Source organism: Sander vitreus, chromosome 9 (assembly GCF_031162955.1).
Source record: "Sander vitreus isolate 19-12246 chromosome 9, sanVit1, whole genome shotgun sequence".
NCBI classification, from domain to species: Eukaryota; Metazoa; Chordata; class Actinopteri; order Perciformes; family Percidae; genus Sander; species Sander vitreus.
The window spans coordinates 18095047-18116723 of NC_135863.1; the positions used below are offsets into that span (position 1 = coordinate 18095047).

General features: G+C 41.1%; 2 protein-coding genes and 1 long non-coding RNA gene across 3 annotated transcripts; 2 read left to right on the forward strand and 1 right to left on the reverse strand.

The window, feature by feature from the left end:
- Positions 1–2816: 2816 nt before the first annotated feature.
- ccl25b (chemokine (C-C motif) ligand 25b) lies at positions 2817–5271 on the forward strand. The gene is made up of 5 exons (XM_078259021.1): positions 2817–2925; positions 3315–3401; positions 4250–4367; positions 4593–4698; positions 4802–5271. The coding sequence occupies exons 2-4, from the start codon at positions 3338–3340 to the stop codon at positions 4696–4698; spliced, it is 288 nt and encodes a 95-aa protein (XP_078115147.1). The 5' UTR covers positions 2817–2925; positions 3315–3337; the 3' UTR covers positions 4802–5271.
- Positions 5272–16705: 11434 nt separating this feature from the next.
- On the reverse strand, positions 16706–20000 carry LOC144522912 (serine/threonine-protein kinase NIM1). Its single transcript, XM_078258160.1, has 3 exons — positions 19856–20000; positions 18741–19009; positions 16706–17666 (listed from the first exon to the last, which is right to left on the reverse strand). The coding sequence occupies exons 1-3, from the start codon at positions 19983–19985 to the stop codon at positions 16914–16916; spliced, it is 1152 nt and encodes a 383-aa protein (XP_078114286.1). The 5' UTR covers positions 19986–20000; the 3' UTR covers positions 16706–16913.
- LOC144522913 (uncharacterized) lies at positions 19343–20204 on the forward strand. Its single transcript, XR_013502464.1, has 2 exons — positions 19343–19518; positions 19867–20204. It is a non-coding gene; the product is annotated as an uncharacterized LOC144522913 (long non-coding RNA).
- Positions 20205–21677: the final 1473 nt, after the last annotated feature.

Below are 21677 nucleotides of genomic sequence, written 5' to 3' on the forward strand. Positions count from 1 at the left end.
AGGTGTATATTTCCTTTAAAAAGGGACCCACAATGCAGCACATGTTTGGAAAGCATGAAGAAGAGCGTCACTCCAGTAAACGCTTTAAAGAGCAAGATATTGAGTTTCTTTAAGAGAATATTATTCTAAGTGGTTCTTTTAACATTTCTCAGGCCTTCACTTTGGAGCTGGTTTAAGTAAGGAAGGAAGTAAACATTTTATATAGTGCTTTTCACAGATAAAAATCACAAAGTGCAAAAAGTACCTTTTACATGATTTCCCTTAGTTGGATTAAGTTTTTTTTACATCTGTTTTGACATCTCTACCAGGTTTATATATATATATATTATATCTAAATGTTAAATGTTATATCTAAATCTAAATGTTAAATCTAAATCTAAATGTTAAATTTATATCTAAATGTTAAATGTTAAATCTAAATGTTAAATTGATATCTAAATGTTAAATGTTAAATCTAAATATTATATCTAAATCTAAATCTTAAATATATATCTAAATATTATATCTAAATCTAAATCTTAAATATATATCTAAATGTTAAATTTTAAATCTAAATGTTATATCTAAATGTGTCGCCAAGTGTAAAGCTAAATATTTAGAAAATATTCAAATCCCCAGGGAAACCACGCCCACTGCAGTGGCTTCAAATCGCGCTGCACCGCAATTTCCAGTCAACACCTGTTGGTACAGTAAATGCTGACTACAGTGGAGCTGTTCGACTAATGTTACTGGATTAAAACACATTTCGGTCAGTATTTTGTATTATTGACTTATATCACAGAAATGTCTTAATGTTTGTGTGTACTATAATGCCGTTGTTTGACTCATATCTCCTTGTGTGTTTAACGTTAGTTTGACTCATCCTTAACAAGCAATCTAGCTCACACTGCAGCCGACACGTCATCTGAACAGGCCTCGCAGCACTGTAACTAGCTAAGTTAGCTAGGTCTCGCTATCCGAGACTGAACAGCAGTAGGCCTGTCACACTATAGCCACATGTAAGTAGTTTTCAATACTTTGGTTACATTACCGTATTTTATTAACCTGAATTATGTTGCGAAGGAGCTATCCGTTGCTAACGCTAATTTATCTCAAAAAGCAGAAACGTTAGCTAACTACTGCCAAGATATGATTTCACTAGAGACCAGAGAGGTGTTGCAAGACCCGTCAAGTGTTGTCATGTGTTTACACTGTCTTACAATGAAACCATATCTTGGCAGTAACATTAGTTAGCTACTGCTTTTTGACATAAATTAGCTAGCTAACGTTAGCGTTAGCAACGGATAGCTACTTTGCAAGCCAATAAAATATAGCCTTGGCAAACAGAATTAAGGTTAATAAAACACGATAACTAGCTATGTAACCAGTATTACAAACTTCTTACAAGTGGCTGGATTGTGACATTTTAGTTGTGTTCGAATGAATATGTTGGATGCATAGCTGGACTTTATCCATGCTGGGCTAATGTTAGATTGCTTGGGAAGGATGACGTTAGTCACACACGGAGATATGTAATTCAAACAACGGTATTGTGATTAACACAACTATTAAGGCATGTCTGTAATATACCGGTCGGTCAATAATATAAAATACTGTAGATCAGTGCTTTCCAACCCTTCTGGTCTGAGGTTCCCCCACAGCCCTGTCATATAAACTCACATACCCCGCCCTATCAATTCCCAATGTGTTCACACTATTTATCATATTAAAGTGAATATTCTTACATTTTCATGCAATTGAACTGTAAACATTTAGGTTGGTTTGGTCAGAAATTCTACTAACTAGACTTTTTACTTGAAGTGTGGTTAATGTTTCAGAAGTCATGTTACTTTTAGCTAATCATTTCAACTGTTAGCTAAGTCAGTAGGCCACTTTTAGCTATTTGTTTCTACCATTGATTACTTTGCTATATGTTTTAACATATGTGTTGAGCTGTTTTAGCTGATACATTGTTTTAAATCAATCATAATTCAATTATTATTTTTGATTAGTTAAGCTGCTCCACAATCTTTCCAAGTATCCACTGGCTACAGCAGAGATACCCCCTTGTTGGGGCATCACTGGGTGCAGCGCGATTTGAAGCCACTGCAGTGGGCGTGGTTTCCCTGGGGATTTGAATATTTTCTAAATATTTAGCTTTACACTTGGTGACACATTTAGATTTAACATTTAGATATATATTTAACATTTAGATTTATATATAATATTTATATATATATTTAACATTTAGATTGAGATATATTTAGATTTAACATTTAGATATAAATTTAACATTTAGATTTAGATTTAATATTTAGATTTAGATATAACATTTAGATATAAATTTAACATTTAGATTTAGATATAACATTTAGATATAAATTTAACATTTAGATTTAGATATAACATTTAGATTTAACATTTAGATATAATATATATATAATTTCTGTCTCAAATGTGAGGAAAATACGCTAAATGTGAGGAAAGTGAGCTAAATGTTGAAGATTTATCAGCTAAAAAGTTGTAACCGAACTTTTACATTCAGCACCCCATAAGTAACTGCATCAAAGGTACTTGGGTGGTATTGACATGTGTCTGTAAACAGGTTTTCTCATACTCTGTCTTTACTGATGATAGGATAGCTTTTTAGGGTTATATAGTACCCCATAGGATCAGACTCAATGTCCTCAATCATAGCTATGACCCTGATGTTTCTATTTTGGGACTATAATGAATGAACAGTCCGTGTGTGTGTGTGTGTGTATGTGTGTGTGTGTGTGTGTGTGTGTGTGTGTGTGTTGGAGTGTGTTGGAGTGTTGGTGACATGAGGAGGTGTGGTGAAGGAGGGAGGGCAGATTTCATGTGTGCACTATAAGAGTACAGAGCCACTACAAGCTGTCCTGGACAAAAGGTTTACCTCCCAGAACATCTTGTGAAATACTGAATGTGAGTAGGCACGTTTCTTTGCATGCTTATGAAACAATCTCAACCCTCATGATACTCTTGGTGCTTTTGTAATCCGGATTTTGCAAACATGTTAAGTGTTCGAAGCGATGATTTTGATAAGATATCAGAGATAAGTGCAGAGAGGGAATCCAGACACAATTCATCACAAAACCCCTTGGTTTCGCTTTAAATAAAACAGCTGCACACAGCTGGAAACCAGACAAGGATTGAAAATATTTTAATCTGGGTCAAAGACATAACCTTTCACAAGTTGAGGGGTTTGTGATGGAAAACATGTAAACGCCAAAATGTACAAGGCAGAGGGGGGTAGGAGGCTGTGCTTCCAATTTTTTGCTCTGCTCTGTGATTTAAACTTTGTGTCTTTGCAGCAAGAACATCAGCAGCCACAGCTATGAAGTTCCAAGCTCTTTTCTTTCTTCTGATCCTCACCTGCATGTACCTGAGTCTTGCACAAGGTAAGTGGAACAGATCAGATTTGATTCACACCAGAACTATGATATTATAACAGCAAATTGTGATTAGTTTGCAGATATAACTGTGCTTTATAGCTCAATATTGTGCAAGTAACTGTTTTAGCATTTTATATTGTAAGCTAAACTCTAAATATAGACCTGGTTCTGTTTATGACCGTGGAGAATATGTGGAGTCTCGCTTTGACCAAATTTGGTTGAATTAAGGCTGCAGCTGTATTTCATAATCCACATTCCTTTATACTAGTACTAAATCCTCTCTTTCAATGAGGCGAATTATTCTGCTCAAAACCATTCGTCACAGAACTTCATCCCAAAATGTAATCTGTCTAGGCATGCTATTATAGACCGCTTTAATGTGGTAATCTTGGGACAGATTAAAAACAACACACATTACTTCAATTACTGTAAGTAAAATAGCTGATTTTCATAAACACAAGTGTGTGTGTGTGTGTGTGTGTGTGTGTGTGTGTGTGTGTGTGTGTGTGTGTGTGTTAGTAAGATAGAGAGCTAAAGAAATTACATCTTTCACTTCTTTCACTTTTGTTAGTTGTTTGATACAGAAATAGTAATATCATGACATTCGATTAAATATGTGATTTGTTTGACCCATGATTATGTTTAATTAATATTATGTTTAATAATACACAAATTACAAATTTTAGATCATATCAAGATTATTTTTTCATAAGCCTTATAGTTTATAGGCGTGCCAATAAAAACAGACAAAAAAACAACTAGAGTGTACAAATTAAGTAATTGCTTCATATGACCTTTTTAAGTGAGGCAGTTTATCTCTCTCTAACCCTGTGTAACTTTATCTCTCTCTCCAGGCTCATTTGGCAACTGCTGTCTCGGCCATGTTGGAGCGTTGAAACAAAAGGCAAAAAGAAACATTGAAAGTTACAGGATACAGGAAACAGATGGTGATTGCAACATCAGCGCTGTTGTGTAAGAAACTTATTTAGTTGGCTTTTAGCAAGACTTTTGTTTTCCTACATTGTTAAAACTTCCCACAAAAAAATTGGCAAAGACCAATGAAAAAAGAAACAAACTGCTTACTAAGGATGTGATTGATCCAAGCTTAGAGCAGCACTTTTAAATGACTGGTGTCTTTGCTTATAAAACCGGTGCAGTAAGCTTGATAATATTAAATAATAATACTGACATGTGCAGGTTTCTGATAAAGAAGCATAAAAGACAGCGGACTGTTTGTGCCAATCCAAATGAGCGTTGGGTCCAGGAGCTGATTGAGACTTTGGATAGGAGGATGAAGAATTAGGTAAAACGTTACACAACACACTCTCACAATAACGTAATTTAATGCTATACAATGAAACTCAGTGACTGCGTAAATCTTCATCATGAAACTTTTGTCTCTGCAGACCACTTAAAGGAGAGAAACAAGAGAAGAATTGGAGAGAGGAGAGCAGATGTTTCACCTCCCTGTCAGGCATCATATATCACCTTTAACTACATGCATTATGTTTCAGTAGAGTTGGCATTTCCTGTGCTGAGAATGTAAATGTACACGGTTCACTATAACACGAACATACCATATCCTTAATGTTATTAGCCAGTATAGCAAAATTCATTTATATGATTCTGTTCTTTTCTCTGTGAATTCATATATGTAGCACTTGCTAGGAATGAGCCACTGTTTGGCAGCTTTGAAATGTATTTGCAGTGTGTTTGTGCGCGAGTGTGTGTGTGTGTGTGTGTGTGTGTGAACACTTTGGGGATAAGTTGAGAGTTTGTTTTATTTACGACAGATTTCCATATTTTTATATCAGCATTATACAGTAATTGTACTTTGTGTCTTTCTTTATGAAATAAAAAGGCAATACAAACCAGACTCTGGTCTTCTAATAATATTTTATGTTAAACCAGGGGGGGGTTGCACCACTCCTCCCTGATGACATTTTTACTGGATATCCATCTGAGCAGGCTCCATTTGAGCCAATAATTGACTACATGAGCCATCCCTCAGCACTTTTAAAACTTGGCTCTCAGGACTTCAATAAGTCTTCCAAGTGATATGGGACAAAATCCACCATCTTCTTTAGTGTAAAGATGTATTTAAAAGTTTATTTAAAGTTATTATTAGGGTTCAGTTTGACTACTGTTGTCTCCAAGTTCCTATCAAGAACAGTGAACACAGCACACTATAGATGGCAGCTTCATTATATTCTGCCCAACGATAACAACCATTGCTCATATTGTTGTAAATCTGTTGCATTTATTTAATTATGTTAATTACAATATGTTAAAACTGAACAAAGCCTCTCACATCTATTTTAATTGGCATCATTCGTTCTTACACTGTCTTCCTTCCTGAAGATTTATCTGCGTAAACCTACCTTGAACCAAGCCTCCTTTTCTTTGGTGCCCTTTTCTTATCTTTCTACTCTCACATCATCAAAGTACCTGGAGCGATTGTTAGAAGATTATTCTTTTAATTCAATTCTATTGTGTTTGTGTATCTCAACAATTTATAATCAACATTTAGAACATTGTGAACTGAACCCTGCTTTGTGTCACTTTGTTGTCAGAGCGCTCGTAACTGCTTTCAGATTCAACTCACAGAGGTCAAGCGAAGTGATCAGATTGTTTCATAAGACGTGAACTGGAACATTAACTACCCCAGGTTTAGTTTGTAGTAATTTGAATTAAACAGCTTTGTTTAGGAGATGCACCATGTGAGCATAATATAAACTAAAATAATAAAGGTGAGAATCTGATTTTCACACAGTGCTCCTCAACAAGAAAAGGATTGGACACAATTACATAATAAAATTAAAACCTAGTTGATATTGAGGGTTGATATAGTTAACCTGGAGCTTTTGGGATCCCTGTGTATTGAGCAGTTACACATTTTCGCCCACTTGATAATCCAGCCTTGTCAAAAAGTGAAACTGTTTGTGGTTGAGTCTTTAAAATGTTTCACCACTCATTAAAGACGCCACTCATTTGGCAGAACAAGATGAATGGATTGTGAAATGTCCTCAAACATCATCAACAAGCTCAAGTCATCATGATGGCCTAGGGGCAAAGACATGTACCATCTAAAGCACAATGTCCTTGGTTTGAATCCAGCTACATGGGGGCCTTTGTTGCATGTCATCCACGTATCTCTCTGTTTCCTGTTTATATCTCATCTACAAACTATCAATAAAGGACAAAAATGGCAAAAAAATTAAGCTGTGTCCGAAGTCCATAATAATAATAATTTCATGCAGAATTTATTATGTTCCATTCTCGTAGTATAATGTTTTTGCAGTTAGTTTACAACTAAATCAACATACCTAACATACCACAAGATTCTGCTAATTGCATTTCATAAACAGACAGCAAAATGTTTATCCAAACATGTATATTTCCTGTTTTTTAGTACAGGAAGTATTTATGAAGCTGTTTCACCGCCATCCATCTTCCATTTGTTTCACAGTAATGTCTTACAGCTGTGAGCAGCTCCTAAATTTTCCTTTGTGTATTGCATTGTGGGACAACATCAACAGCATTTCTAAAAGTCAAGCATTTCTTAAGAATCCATGTTGGCCTTTTTGAGTACATTTTTCTGGTGTGAAAACACTCAAACCCAACTTAGAGTAAATTTGAATACAATCACAATTTGGTACTGAATTTAGAAATACTGACCTCTCAAAATTGGTCAGACCTGATTCATTTTAATGTCATACATAAGTTTTCTTTGATAACAGAAAATAGACGTTTAAGGAAAGGACAACACGTCTCCAGATTGTGCAAAGAGCCCATCGAACCATTTAAAAACAGGCATTTGTTGTGAGGGCAGCTGTGACCAATTTCATTCCCAACACTCCACGGCTAATGATTTTAAATGCTGAAGGAATGTTGTCTAGCAGGCTTAGATTCTGCAGATAACATGTTGAATAAGAGTCTAAGTTCTACTGCAGTGATCCAAATGAATCCCGGGATTAGACTCGGTTACATACTTTAGCGTTAGAGTGATCGAGTTCAGGTCTCCGATACAGTAGGCACAGTACAGAACAAGAAACCAGACTGTGACAGAAAACAAAAAAGTGCTGGTGTTGACGGTGGTCCTTGTTTTTTACACCATGAAGCATTAAAAAAACACTAATCAGTTAGTTTACATCCTTTCAGGCTCAGAAAATTGGTTAGAAAATGAATGTGGACTGCTGTGAACGGAAGCCCTGAAGATCGGTTAGTAAAAGCCTTGATATGATTCCTTTGTAATGACATGTCACCTGCAGTTGCTGCTGCATGAGAGGTTGGTTAGATCTTGCTCCAACTGTGCCCTATTTAAATATATTCTTTGTTTCTTGCCTTTCTCAAACACTATAGAATAAAGCAACTGGTCATGCATTGATGAATGTAAACAAAGGACCAAAGTTAGTGTTGCAAATACTGCTGACTTAAATCAACACATTCATCTTGCTCTACTAAATAGTTTTTGGGTAAAACTCTTGCAGGACCATTCATCTACTGGTGCTTGGGTTAGGTAGACCATAAAGTACCATACAATGGTGGATACAATGATATAAACACATGACAACATAATGTAATCCATTATAAGAGACCTACAATCCCTTTTTATGTTTGCATTTTGTTCAGAACAGCGTCCCAGTCCAAGTTGTACTCTCCTGTTGTTGAAAAGGAAATTGTCTATATAGGGCAAAGTGGTTACTGTTTCGCAACCATCTCAACCGTGTTTTTATGAACTGAACAGATTTGTCTTTCATCCAGAGCTCAAGGCTGCTCTGGAGCTGCCAAATTCCATAACAAACAAATGCTGACTTACTTTGGGGGTTAATATCTTGACTCCCTATGATAATCACAGAGGGTAAGGGTAGACAAATAAATAACAGAAAAGCAGAAGAGAAGATGTGAGTTTTGTTATTGTTGAAACTTAATTTCACTCATCACTTTTTTAATTTTAATCAGGCAAGGGTTTGTTACTGGATCAAGGAAAGCATTGTGTCAAATGACAAGCCAAGGCAGCAACGCTGGTGTTGTTTTCACCTTGTGAGTCTGTGTGTGTGTGTGTGTGTGTGTGTGTGTGTGTGTGTGTGTGTGTGTGTGTGTGTGTGTGTGTGTGTGTGTGTGTGTGTGTGTGTCATCATGGTAAAATGTGGTCCTGGAGACACGTACTGTAGCAGGAACTATCACAGAGAGGCAGTTTGGAGTACTTTGCTAGGTGTTTATATGTCTGTCTGTCTGTGGACAGATTTTGTCACCATGATGGAGTCACAACTGTGCAAGATGCAGCCACTAAAGTTGGTCTGTAGTTGAGATCAAAGTGAAAGTGAGTTTGTAGATGGTGTACGAGCAGGGGCGCCGGAAATAGGGAAGTTTACGCTCCTGGCCCAATCTTGCATCACTGCTGGTGTGATCCAATGTCAAGAAGGTCCATCCATCCATCCATCTTCATCCGCTTATCTGGGGTCGGGTCGCTGGGGTAGCAGCTCCAGCAGGGGACCCCAAACTTCCCTTTCCCGGGCCACATTAACCAGCTCCGACTGGGGGATCCCGAGGCGTTCCCAGGCCAGGTTAGAGATATAATCCCTCCACCTAGTCCTGGGTCTCCCCCGAGGCCTCCTCCCAGCTGGACGTGCCTGGAACACCTCCCTAGGGAGGCGCCCAGGGGGCATCCTTACCAGATGCCCGAACCACCTCAACTGGCTCCTTTCGACGCAAAGGAGCAGCGGCTCTACTCCGAGCTCCTCACGGATAACTGAGCTTCTCACCCTATCTCTAAGGGAGACGCCAGCTACCCTCCTGAGGAAACCCATTTCGTCCGCTTGTACCCTGGATCTTGTTCTTTCGGTCATGACCCAGCCTTCATGACCATAGGTGAGGGTAGGAACAAAAAACTGGCCGGTAGATTGAGAGCTTTGCCTTCTGGCTCAGCTCTCTTTTACGATCTAACGATGCGATAAATTGAATGTAATACCGCACCTGCTGTGCCGATTCTCCGACCAATCTCCGCTCCATTGTCCCCTCACTCGCGAACAAGACCCCAAGGTACTTGAACTCCTTCACTTGGGGTAAGGACTCATTCCCTACCTGGAGAAGGCACTCCATCGGTTTTCCTGCTGAGAACCATGGCCTCCGATTTAGAGGTGCTGATCCTCATCCCAGCCGCTTCACACTCGGCTGCGAACCGATCCAGTGTGTGCTGAAGGTCACAGACCGATGATGCCATCAGGACCACATCATCTGCAAAAAGCAGCGATGAGATCCCCAGCCCACCGAACTGCAACCCCTCTCCACCCCGACTACGCCTCGATATCCTGTCCATAAATACTACAAACAGGATTGGTGACAAAGCGCAGCCCTGGCGGAGGCCAACTCTCACCTGAAACGAGTCCGACTTACTGCCGAGAACCCAGACACAGCTCTCGCTTTGGTCGTACAGAGATTGGATGGCCCTGAGAAGGGACCCCCTCACCCCGTACTCCTGCAGCACCTCCCACAGTATCTCCCGGGGCACCCGGTCATACGCCTTCTCCAGATCCACAAAACACATGTAGACTGGTTGGGCATACTCCCAGGATCCTTGCGAGAGTAAAGATCTGGTCCGTTGTTCCACGACCAGGACAGAATCCGCATTGTTCCTCTTCAACCTGAGATTCGACTATCGACCGAACCCTCCTTTCCAGCACCTTGGAGTAGACTTTACCGGGAGGCTGAGAAGTGTGATACCCCTGTAATTGGCACACACCCTCTGGTCCCCCTTTTTAAAAGGGGAACCACCACCCCGGTCTGCCACTCCTTAGGCACCGTCCCAGACTTCCACGCAATGTTGAAGAGGCGTGTCAACCAAGACAACCCCTCCACACCCAGAGCTTTAAGCATTTCTGGACGGATCTCATCAATTCCTGGGGCTTTGCCACTGTGGAGTTGTTTAACTACCTCAGCAACCTCCACCAGGGAAATTGATGCCAATCCCCCACTCATCCTCCAGCTCTGCCTCTACCATAGAGGGCGTATTAGTCGGATTTAGGAGTTCCTCAAAGTGCTCCTTCCACCGCCCTATTACCTCCTCAGTTGAGGTCAACAGCGTCCCATCCTTACTGTACACAGCTTGGATGGTTCCCCGCTTCCCCCTCCTGAGGTGGCGAAACGGTTTTCAGAAGTACCTTCGTGCCGACCGAAAGTCCTTCTCCATGTCTTCTCCGAACTTCTCCCACACACGCTGCTTTGCCTCTTTCACGGCAGAGGCTGCAGCCCTTCGGGACCCTTCGGTACCTTGCAACTGCCTCCCGGAGTCGTCTGGGATAACATATCCCGGAAAGACTCCTTCTTCAGTCGGACGGCTTCCCTGACCACCGGTGTCCACCACGGTGTTCGTGGGTTACCGCCCCCTTGAGGCACCCAAGACCCTAAGACCACAGCTCCTCACCGCAGCTTCAGCAATGGAAACTTTGAACATTGTCCACTCGGGTTCAATGCCCCCAGCCTCCACAGGGATGCACGAAAAGCTCCGCCCGGAGGTGTGAGTTGAAAGTCTGTCAGACAGGGGCCTCCTCCAGAGCGTTCCCAATTTACCCGCACTACCCGTTTGGGCTTACCAGGTCTGTCCAGAGTCTTCCCCCCACCCCTGACCCAACTCACCACCAGATGGTGATCGGTTGACAGCTCCGCCCCTCTCTTCACCCGAGTGTCCAAAACATATGGCCTCAGATCAGATGAAACGATTATAAAATCGATCATTGACCTTTGGCCTAGGGTGCTCTGGTACCAAGTACACTTATGAGCATCCCTATGTTCGAACATAGTGTTCGTTATAGACAATCCATGACTAGCACAGAAGTCCAACAACAAACAACCACTCTGGTTTAGATCAGGGAGGCCGTTCCTCCCAATCACGCCTCTCCATGTGTCTCCATCATTACCCACGTGCGCGTTGAAGTCCCCCCAGCAGAACTATGGAGTCTCCCGACTGGAGCCCCATGCAGGACTCCACTCAAGGCCTCCAAGAAGGCCGAATACTCTGAACTCTTGTTTGGTGCATATGCACAAACAACAGTCAGAGTTTTTCCCCCCCCCCACAACCCGCAGGCGTAGGGAGGCGACCCTCTCGTCCACCGGGTTAAACTCCAACGTAGCGGCGCTCAGCCGGGGGCTTGTGAGTATCCCCACACCCGCCCGGCACCTCACACCCTGGGCAACTCCGGAGAAGAAAAGAGTCCAACCCCTATCCAGGAGTATGGTTCCAGAACCAAGACTGTGCGTAGAGGTAAGCCCCACCAGATCTAACCGGTAGCGCTCCACCTCCCGCACAAGTTCCGGCTCCTTCCCCCCACAGAGAGGTGACATTCCACGTCCCCAGAGCCAGCCTCTGCTGCCCAGGTCTGGTCCGTCGAGGCGCCTGACCTTCACTGCCACCCATGTGGCAGCGCACCCGACCCCAGCGGTTCCTCCCACAGGTGGTGGGCCCATGGGATGGAGGGATGTCCGCCACGTAGCTTTTTCGGGCTGTGCCTGACCGGGCTCCGTGGCAAACCCGGCCACCAGACGCTCGCTGACGAGCCCTCCATCTGGGCCTGGCTCCAGGGGGGGCCCCGGGCTTCCTCCGGGCAGGGTCACTTCATCCCTTCCTCGATTTTTCATAGGATTTTTGAACCATTCTTTGTCTGGCCCCTCACCTGAGACCACTTTGCCTTGGGAGACCCTACCAGGAGCACAAAGCTCCAGACAACACAGCCCTCAGGTTCATAGGGACACACAAACCTCTCCACCACGATAAGGTGATGGTTCCCGGAGAAGTGTCAAGAAGGTCTCTAGTTATATTATGAGATTTATATTTTTAATATCTTCTGTGGCATTTATCTGAGTTGTTAAGATACTATACACATCAGATTTTAAACTAATTAAAACCTGATTCTTCCCTAGTAAATAAAAACCTTTAAGTGATGTTAAAATCATTGGTATCATTATCTGTTTTGATTTAAGGATCTCATCCTCCAAGACGCTGCGAAGGAGGGTCTGGCTAGTCCACACAGAATTCCGGGATTCTGGGAGAGAAACGTGCTCTGGTTTATTGGCATTTCCTTAAAACCAATCACAATCGTCTTGAGCGGCGCTAAGCACCGGACAGAGACGCTGCCAATAGCCTTGTGAAGGAACTTCTTTTGGTGGAACGTGTACGTTCAAAAGTTGCTTTAGTCGTTGTGAGAGTAAACCCAGATTGGACAGATAATCTAGCTAGATGTCTCAATTTACCCTGCAGAGATCTGAGGAGCAGTTAACCATAGTCCTCATATATCAACCAGAGTTTAAAATTCCAACACAAAGAAAACGGAAGGTAACGGAAATCGGCGAAAAGACATGCATCCGGCGGAATTTCCTGCGGCATCGGAGCAATCCCGGAAGTGCAACGTTGTGGATATAGACCAACCTCAAAGTAAATTACTCTGGTTTAAAACAATTTACTGTCAGTTCAGCACATGATGTATCAACTCCCTTTTAATTTTGTTTTGAAACAGAAGCTACAGACAGATACTGCTGGTTGTTTCATTTCACTGTCACAAGGAACATTATTCCTTAATCAGTTTAAAGGATAATCCCACGGTTAAGACAGTAAATGATAACAGTGTTTTTCACTGGAGTGATATTAAGCAAGAACAGGTTTCCTACATAAACAGCAAGTCAAGACTCCTCCTTGGCTCTCGTTGGGGCCTTGATAATTCCTTTCTCTCTGCTCCTGCCCACACAATGTGTACACATTCCTGTGTGAAAAGGCTGCAGCCTGGGGGTCCAACACTTTATTGTAAAATATGATGCTTATCATAGTGCCAACCACTCATCCAAAATACAGCAGGTCTGTGCACACACTGGCAGAATTGGCACTACATTGCAGGGTGACGGTAAAAGGCAAAGAGTGATGCCTGGCTCACAGAGACTGTTATACCCTCGAGGGGAATTCACAAGTGTGAGGTGAAGTGGAAGTGAAGGACCATTATGTAGAGAAAGAACTTGAGTTTTCAAAGTTTGACTTCACAGATTGGAAGTGTCACAGTCTCAAAAGAACTACCAGCTTTATCTTTCATTAATTTTATAGAATTCACAAATACACGAATATTTCGTAATTCAGTAGCTCTTTTACTGAAAGTGCTTGGGATAGCTCTAAAAACAGTTCCTGTAAACTGGCTGAAGCGTCAAAGTGTTTTTTCAACTTCAGGGCTTATAAGGAAGTAAGGAATCATTCAAGATTCCAGTGAAAATCACTTTGTAAGTTGAAATCTTGTCTGGAGTCTTGTATGTAGCAGAAAAAGACAATAATAGTATCCTACTGCAAGGAAAGATGAAGAGATTTGAGAGGTAACTGTTTTGTGTTATTGCTATAATTATTAACCATACTAGGTGGACGCTGTCGCCTGCAACAGGTGAAACACATACTTTATGTCTTATTTAATATTTCCAGATCAATACAATGTAGAGACTTTTTTTGAAGCAGAGAAATCCGCCGTTTCAACGAGGTCCTCTGACAATTGTAGGCCATCCAGAAGCGTTTTTAATCAATCATGGAATTACAGTGTCTTTGTAACATAAATAAATCCTAATTATGAATCCAAAAGTCAAATCACAAATCTCTGTTTCGCTCCGCAACCTTTCAACCTAGTATCACATCTTGTTTTTAGCTGTGTAGCCGTTAGCTCCATCTTTCAGGCAATATGTTTGGTGTCTTTGTAGCCCTTCCAGAAGCTTAGTAATCCGGCCGGGAAGATAGTGACTTTTTCAGAGACTTTGCACAAGTAATTCCAAAACGATAAATCCATCTGAACGGCTATTTAGTCATTGTTATGTATGAAAATAATAATAATACTCTGCTTCATTCGCCCAGGATCCAAGATTGCTTTGACTGACGGGTCCATGAACCAATCGCATGCAGTTTGTCAGCTGAATGTGGCGTTTAGTCAGCCAATAGAATTTCAAAGCAGGAGGGACTTGTATTCAGTGTATGTGTATTAGGGAAATAGACACAGGCAGGCCAGCAGGACCCCCTGGAGGCCTGGAGGTTGAAATGAGTGTGATTTGGCCTACTGATGGCTGATAGCAGGCAAAAAATTAATTAAAAAATTAAAACATATGCAAACATTGCACAATACTTAAAATAGATATTTACAAAATGAGATTAAAATTGTGCAAAATGTAAAAAAATCTGTGCACATGAAAATTTGCATAATATTTACATTACATTTTAATTAAATATCTACATTAAATGAAGGCATTTTAGGCATCAGTTGTTCAAAACACACACAAATATCCATAGGAGAACTCCCAATAGTACAGAAATGGGAGCGAGAGCTGAGCTGTGAGGGGGAACGCAATTAATTGGGAGATAGTTTGGGACATTTTCCATTGTTCCAAGAACCCAAATCACCAGTATATCCACTTCACCATATGCCATAGGACATATTGGACTCCTCAGAAGAGATACGTCTCTAAAGTTATTCTCACTCCCTATTGCACGTTCTGTCAACCTGAACAAACTGGAACTTTCCTGCACATGGTCTGGGAGTGTGAACAGGTGCATGAGTTCTGGAATAAAACAACATCAATAATATCTGATGTGATAGGATGTTGAATTCCTACTGACCCGACTGTTTTGTTACTTAATGAGCGACTCTAAATTACACCTGCTTGGGAGACAGAGGAAAATTTGGCTAGCCGGCTCAACTACAACCAAGAAAATGATAGCTTAACGCTGGCTCCCCCGCTTTGTATAAAACAGTGGTTGGCGTATTTACTAGACATAGTTACGCTTGAGCTCTCTACAGCAAGGATTAACAAAGCTAAATCATCAACTATCAGCCTATGGAAAAGCACAGCAGCACAAATATCAGACTTAATGACCTCAGCATCACAAGAACTAGAGGAGAGTGACTAGGCAAGGTGTGGTTTCTGTTTATTTGTTTTGTTTTCCACGAGACTGCAAAAGGTGGGGGGTGGGTGAGGGTTTTTGTTCTTGTTCAGTTTGTGTTTCTCTGTACTGTACGTTTGCATAAAAAAAAAAAAAAACACACACACAAACATTTAAGTTGGCTGCAGACTGGTTTTACATTTTTCTCTTTTGTTCTGGCCTCAGTTGGTCCTAATTTTGTAATATGAATTTCTGTTACCCATGCATGTTTTCAGTGTCTATTTTAAGATTTAGGATTATCTGTAGCCCTGGATTAGTTCAGTAGATTTATGCACTGACTAAAAGGGATTGGAAGATGCTGATAGCCATATAGTGATTGATGAATGGTGTGCGTCAGTAAGCTTTTGTTGTAATCAGAACACAAAGTCTTAACTAATCACCTAGGAGAGGTGCTGTAGTCCGTAAGATATAATTGACTTACACTATGGGACAGAAGAACCATCCGACTTCGACCTCAACCTCCATTTGTTTGCCATTTCACAGTCCCTCCAGGATTTCGCGATGTCACTACTGCGCCAAATCACCTCAACTTTTTCGCACATTTTACCAATAACCTGAAGTTTCCCGCGACTTCAACCAATCACAGCAGTTCCACGTGCACTGAGAACTGGTTGATCATTTCCTTGTTTTTGATATGAAGACAAGACGTGTGTGTGACTCATTTACCAACAAAACGTACAGCGAAAGACCATGCAAAACATTTCAGACCGTCCGATACATCAATGTAGACTTTAACGATTTAAAAGTCGCTGAAGTTGCTGCTGTTTCCATCCTGGCTGTCGGCTCTCTGCAGCGGGTGGGGCTACTGCTCCGTGCCCCCCGCAACTGACGCTTGCACACACACAAACACACACAGAGACACAAACAACACACACACGGTGGATGCAGAAGAAAAGGGAGATGAGACGACACAATGACCTAAATTGAGGACAGCTACTCTCGTTATTGTAAGTGCAATGATAAGTTAAAGTCAGTATTATCAAACCGTATGAATGTGTGTCCCAGGCCAGCATAGAAAAATAACTAACAATGTAAAGATCAACAAGCCACTGACACACATGTTCAAATTTGATTGATTCAATACATTATTATTTTTTGTCTTAAATCCACCAGCCATTTTCATATTATACCAACATTTGCAGCATCCTGAGCCTTTTTGGTTACTAGGAAAACTCAGCCAGAGTAGTTTTATTCTCCCCAAAACAAGTTTCTTTTTTATTTTGAAAGAACTATACAAAAACAACTTTTTTGCAACTTTCACTGTCTCCCGCAACTTTATTGCAACAAACATACAAAAGACATCGCGACTTTTATTGCAATTTTTTACAAAAGCTCCTGCGAAATCAGGCATTTTGGGCCACAACAATCTCAAAAAAAGGCCGAGAAATCCTGGAGGGACTGATTTCAGTCCAGTATTGCACAACACAACTTCAGTATTTCTCAACATGTAACATGACACTTCACCGATTTAGGGAGCCTGAACTGATTGAAGGAGTGTTAGAGAGCTAGTGGACACATGTGAATGTGATAAAGTGCCACAACTCAAACAAGTCCAGTCCAGTGATTTCTCATTAGAGTACAACACAGACAGCTGATGGATTGTGTTTGTTCACAGGTGATACGGACCACTTCTTCGGACTCCCGTACTCACCAGGGTAAAGCATTGAATAACCCACAGCCTCCACTGACCTCCTCTTCTGGACCCGATGGAGAAGGATTCGGTAGGTCCCAGTCAACGGGCTCCTACAGTCTAAGGAGGGATTGTTTTGGAAATGAACTGTCACAATACCCAGATCTGACAGCAAACTCTTCACCTCCTGCTCCTCCACACACAGAGCCTGGCTGGCCTGGGCAAAGTGTGCTGGGGACAGGGGCAACAAGACATACGGATGAGGGTACTCAATCCCCTGCAGCCAAGTACTGTTTGTAATCTCTGTGAGAGACGAGCGATCAACAGGCACAGGCCGCAGCATGCCCTTAATGACCAGCTGGCATGGTTCGGGCACATAAGGAGGGATACTGAAAACCCCCTGAAGGATGCAGCGCTTCAGCTTTCCCAGTTTGTCCCCATAAAAGGGCATAGTGGCCGTCACCATGAAGTACAAGAGAATACCTAAAGCCCAGGTGTCTGAATAGCGTCCAATGTAACCTTTATCCTTAAACAGTTCAGGAGCAGCGTATGGTGGTGAGCCACAGAAGTTGGTGAGGAGCTCATTAGGGCCGCTCTCTGTGCTGAAGCCGAAATCTCCGACCTTGATGCAGTAGCTAGTGGTGTAGAAGATGTTCTCCGCCTTAAGGTCTCTGTGGACGATGTTGTTGTCATGCTGAAATAATACAATAAATGTGAAAAATCTCAGGAGGGGTTCTGTTGTGACATTTTAAATGTACTTTTAGGGAAAGAAAGTGTTAACAATCTCTGAAAAGGGCACCTGGGTAGGTCTCCTGGTAGAGCAGGAGCCCATATATATATATAGAGGTTTGCTCCTTGACGCAGCGGCCACAGGTTCAACTCCACCCTGCGGCCCTTTGCTGCATGTCATACCCCCCTCTCTCTCCCCTTTCATGTCTTCAGCTGTCCTTCAGCTGCTTGGCTCAAAGAGGTAAAATGATCCAATACTCTATTTCACAATAAAAGCAAAAAGTCAAGAACGAAAGAACTTCTCCCAATTAATTATTATCTCATGGTCCCTCAGATTTATGTTGGCACTTTTTGGAGGGGTCCAACACCCACGTTGGACTAAACTACCAGTATATGAATTAGTTAAAACTAGCTCCACTTTGACCAGTTACAATGGTACCGATGTTGCCAACACATTGATGCATCACTATTAATGATCAAATAATCACATATAACGCTAACATATCACAGGGGGCATTTTTCTGCAGCATGGGATTTACTTTTGATAATTGCTGAAAATACTTCTGTACTTAAGATTAAGATAAGATGTTGAATGGAGTATTTTTACACAATTGCACTGGTATTTTTTATTACTGAAGTAAAGGATCTGTATACTTCCTCCAATACTGATTATTATTATTATCATTAGATTCCATGTTTTCATTCTGAAATAAAACTCCTTAATTATGGGGTATTCTGTTGGTCTATAAAACACTGATCACAACTTCCCTGGTTTAAGGCTGTCTGATAAACATTTGTTGCATGTCATCTCTCCTAATTTCCTGAAATATCTAAAAAGGTATGCATATAAATAAACTTCAAATTAATATGGTTAAAACATTTACAGATTGAGCCTTTAAACAATTAAACGTGGCCTCAAATTCACTTTTGATTTCACTTTTTCACTTTGAATGACTCAGTCATGTGAATAATGAATACCTCACAGACTGAGCACAGCGCTGTGCAGTAGATGATGATTAAGACTGACACTCAGGCTCACCATGTGTTTAACAGCACAGATGACTTGTGCAAAGACCAGCTTGGTTTCGAGATCGTCAAGCTTCCCCCTGGTGGTGATTCGGGAGAACAGGTCTCCACTGCTACCGTACTCCATCACCAGATACAGCTTCCTGCTGGTCTCCATCACCTCGTACAGTCGCACTATGTTGGGGTGGCACAGCTTCTCCATGCAGCTGATCTCTGAGGAAGTCATCGGCTGGCTCCTCTTATCCTGGCGTGGCTTGTCTATAATTTTAATAGCGACTCTCTCTGAGACAGAAGAAGAGAGAGGATTAGATGTCAGTGATGGATTTAGAGAAGGTCTAACAAGGTGACAGGTCAAAATAAGGACAGACATACTTAATAGATTTAAACACAAGATTGTTATATGCACATGAGGAGAAGGCTAAAGGAATTTATTTCATCATTATTATTTCACCTCATTTCATTAGAATATTGTTGCAGAATTATTTTAAGGTATGCCAAAAATGTGGCTAAGAACCAAGAACCACCCAACTGTTCGTGCACACACATGCACAAGATAATCTAATTTTCATGAAGGCATTTCAACAGAAAATGAATGCACTGCAGGGGTCGGGGAAAAACTGGGGTGATAAGAAAGGTTTTTTCGGGGAATCAGTCTACTGACATGAGCATAGTTAACATCATATTATTCATGTACAACATCTTAATATACATACATAACAGAAAAGACTAAAGTGTGGCCCACAGGACAGGAGAGAATGTGCTTCCTGTTGGATAAAAGATTCATTATGAAGGTAACTTTTTAGAGTTTTCTTTCAAAACGATTACAGTCATCTAAGTGATATTGATGCAAAAACATCCTTTTTTCCTTGCACATTTTTTTTATTTCTACAGTTTTGTGTTTTGCATTTATTTCTGTAAGGAAATAAGCAACAATTGTCAGTCTTTGCGAGCTTAGAAAACTTTAAATCTTAGATTCACAGGGCTCTATAGCTTTGTGCTTTCCAAAAATGTATAGTTTGTGAAGGTTGAGGTGAGAATTTAGCTGGAGGCTACAAGAAAACAGCTGGTTATGGATTTTAAAAAGCAATGTATGAATTGTAAAAAACACATAAACATTTCATTCCTGACCTTTCGTCAAGGCGTGGATGCCCAACCTGACTGTGGAGAAATTTCCCTGCCCAACCTCTCCACGGAGCTCGTAGAAGCCAACTCTTCGACCGAGCATCAGGTCGTTCACGATCCTCTCGTTGTTGGCCATGTCATAGACGATCCTCTCAAATGGCGACTGCCTGATTCTCTGTGCTTCACTCAGCAGTGGGATGGCACACATGGCGGCAGAGGACGGGGGCTTCTTGGCTGTCGTTTCCACCACTGGAGCCTCGTCTTTGGATTTTTTGCTCACTTTTTGCTTTGGCCATAGGCGTGCTTTTATGGCTTAAAAACAAATTTTTAAGAAACAATAAAGAATTTGAAAGTGCTTTGTGTCACTATGTTCTCCGAGCGCTCGTTACTGCTTTCAGAGTCAACTCGCAGAGGTCAAGCCAGTAGATGATAGGATATGAACCACAGAACAAACATGAATGGAGCATTGGTAATGAGATTGACCACCATGGTACAAATGTGATAAAACATTTGGCCTCTTTCACAACAATCCTAACCTGGTTTAATCTTAGTTAGTGCTTAGTTTATAAGTTGTTGGTGTCTGGTACGAGGCAAATAATAACTGATTATGTAGATGTTAAGTTAATATGCAAATATAAATATTTACGATTGTTATATCCTTTTGTTTCAGACATAAAGTGTACGCATGAACTGACATGATGCAAGGGGAGTTCTCCTTTTGGCATTTTATTTGACAGATTTCCAACACCTTTGTGGTGCTGTTGTTTTGTGACTAGGTGTGGACAGATGCTGATATCATTTTTAACATGTTGCTTTCATTGTTTTAATGATGGACAAAAGCAGGATGTGTCGAACTTTCCTGTTTTTTTTTCTGTTCTAGGTTCACATGTTCTTATTCTTTGCACACAGTTTTCAAGTCTCATCACTTTTTATTGGCCAAAGTGTTTTCCCAAAAATGACTTTGAGTCTCCAGTTTGTCTTGTTTCACAGGAAACTCTTGATTAAGGTTTCAGTATTACACAAAGAGAAATGAGCAACAGGGTCAGATGTCGGGCTGTTTATCCGTCAAGGCTTAAGCTCTGTGTGGGCCTCTTGTAGATCAGGGGTTTTCAACATTTTTCAGGCCAAGGACAACTTGACTGAAAGAGAGACGGAGCAGGGACCCCCTACTACATATGTTGTATAAAATGAATAAAGTTAAACTGGGCCTAAAATAACGTGTGGGGCAGCCAAAAACATTTATACATACCTTTTTTGGATAGAATACTAAGCTATTAAAATAGCCTAATAATTGTTAGCATGATTTTATAAATCATCTTTTTATGTTAAAACATACATGTGCCACAGTGAATCCTTATGATGAACTGTATATATATATACATATAACGTTTATATTTGCTAATAAAATGTTGAATTCATGTTAAGACTTTTACATTTTTGAAAAAACTTTGCAATAATTTGGAGGCCCCCCTGCATTGACTCTGAGGACCCCCTAGGGGTCCCGGACCCCCCCGTTGAAGGTCCTTGTTGTCGAGCAAATATAACCTCTTTGAATGACAGAACATGGGAAAAACGGGTTACTGAGTTAAATAAAGTAGCCAATGGTTAATAACAATGATACCTGACATAAAACTTCTGTAAATCTACAGTGTACCATATTATCATCGAGCCAGTTCTTCTGTTTTGTGTTTTTTTCACATGACCCAGAACATCCACTCTACTTCACCTCCCTTCCTTCTGGACGCAGGTGTAAACTAGAGAAAGACCCGTTTAAGCAAGAGCTTTGTTCCTACAGCCATACGAGCTTTAAATAAGAAACCTCCTCTTA

Bases quoted from the DNA above. Each gene is read 5' to 3' on its own strand.
- ccl25b (XM_078259021.1), top strand. From the start codon at position 3,338: ATGAAGTTCCAAGCTCTTTTCTTTCTTCTGATCCTCACCTGCATGTAC. The intron at 3,402-4,249 runs GTAAGTGGAACA...CTCTCTCTCCAG, and splicing joins GTACCTGAGTCTTGCACAAG to GCTCATTTGGCAACTGCTGT. The intron at 4,368-4,592 runs GTAAGAAACTTA...TGACATGTGCAG, and splicing joins TGCAACATCAGCGCTGTTGT to GTTTCTGATAAAGAAGCATA.
- LOC144522912 (XM_078258160.1), bottom strand. From the start codon at position 19,985: ATGGCCAACAACGAGAGGATCGTGAACGACCTGATGCTCGGTCGAAGA. The intron at 19,010-19,855 runs GTCAGGAATGAA...CTTCTGTCTCAG, and splicing joins CATCCACGCCTTGACGAAAG to AGAGAGTCGCTATTAAAATT. The intron at 17,667-18,740 runs GTGAGCCTGAGT...GTATTATTTCAG, and splicing joins TCTGTGCTGTTAAACACATG to CATGACAACAACATCGTCCA.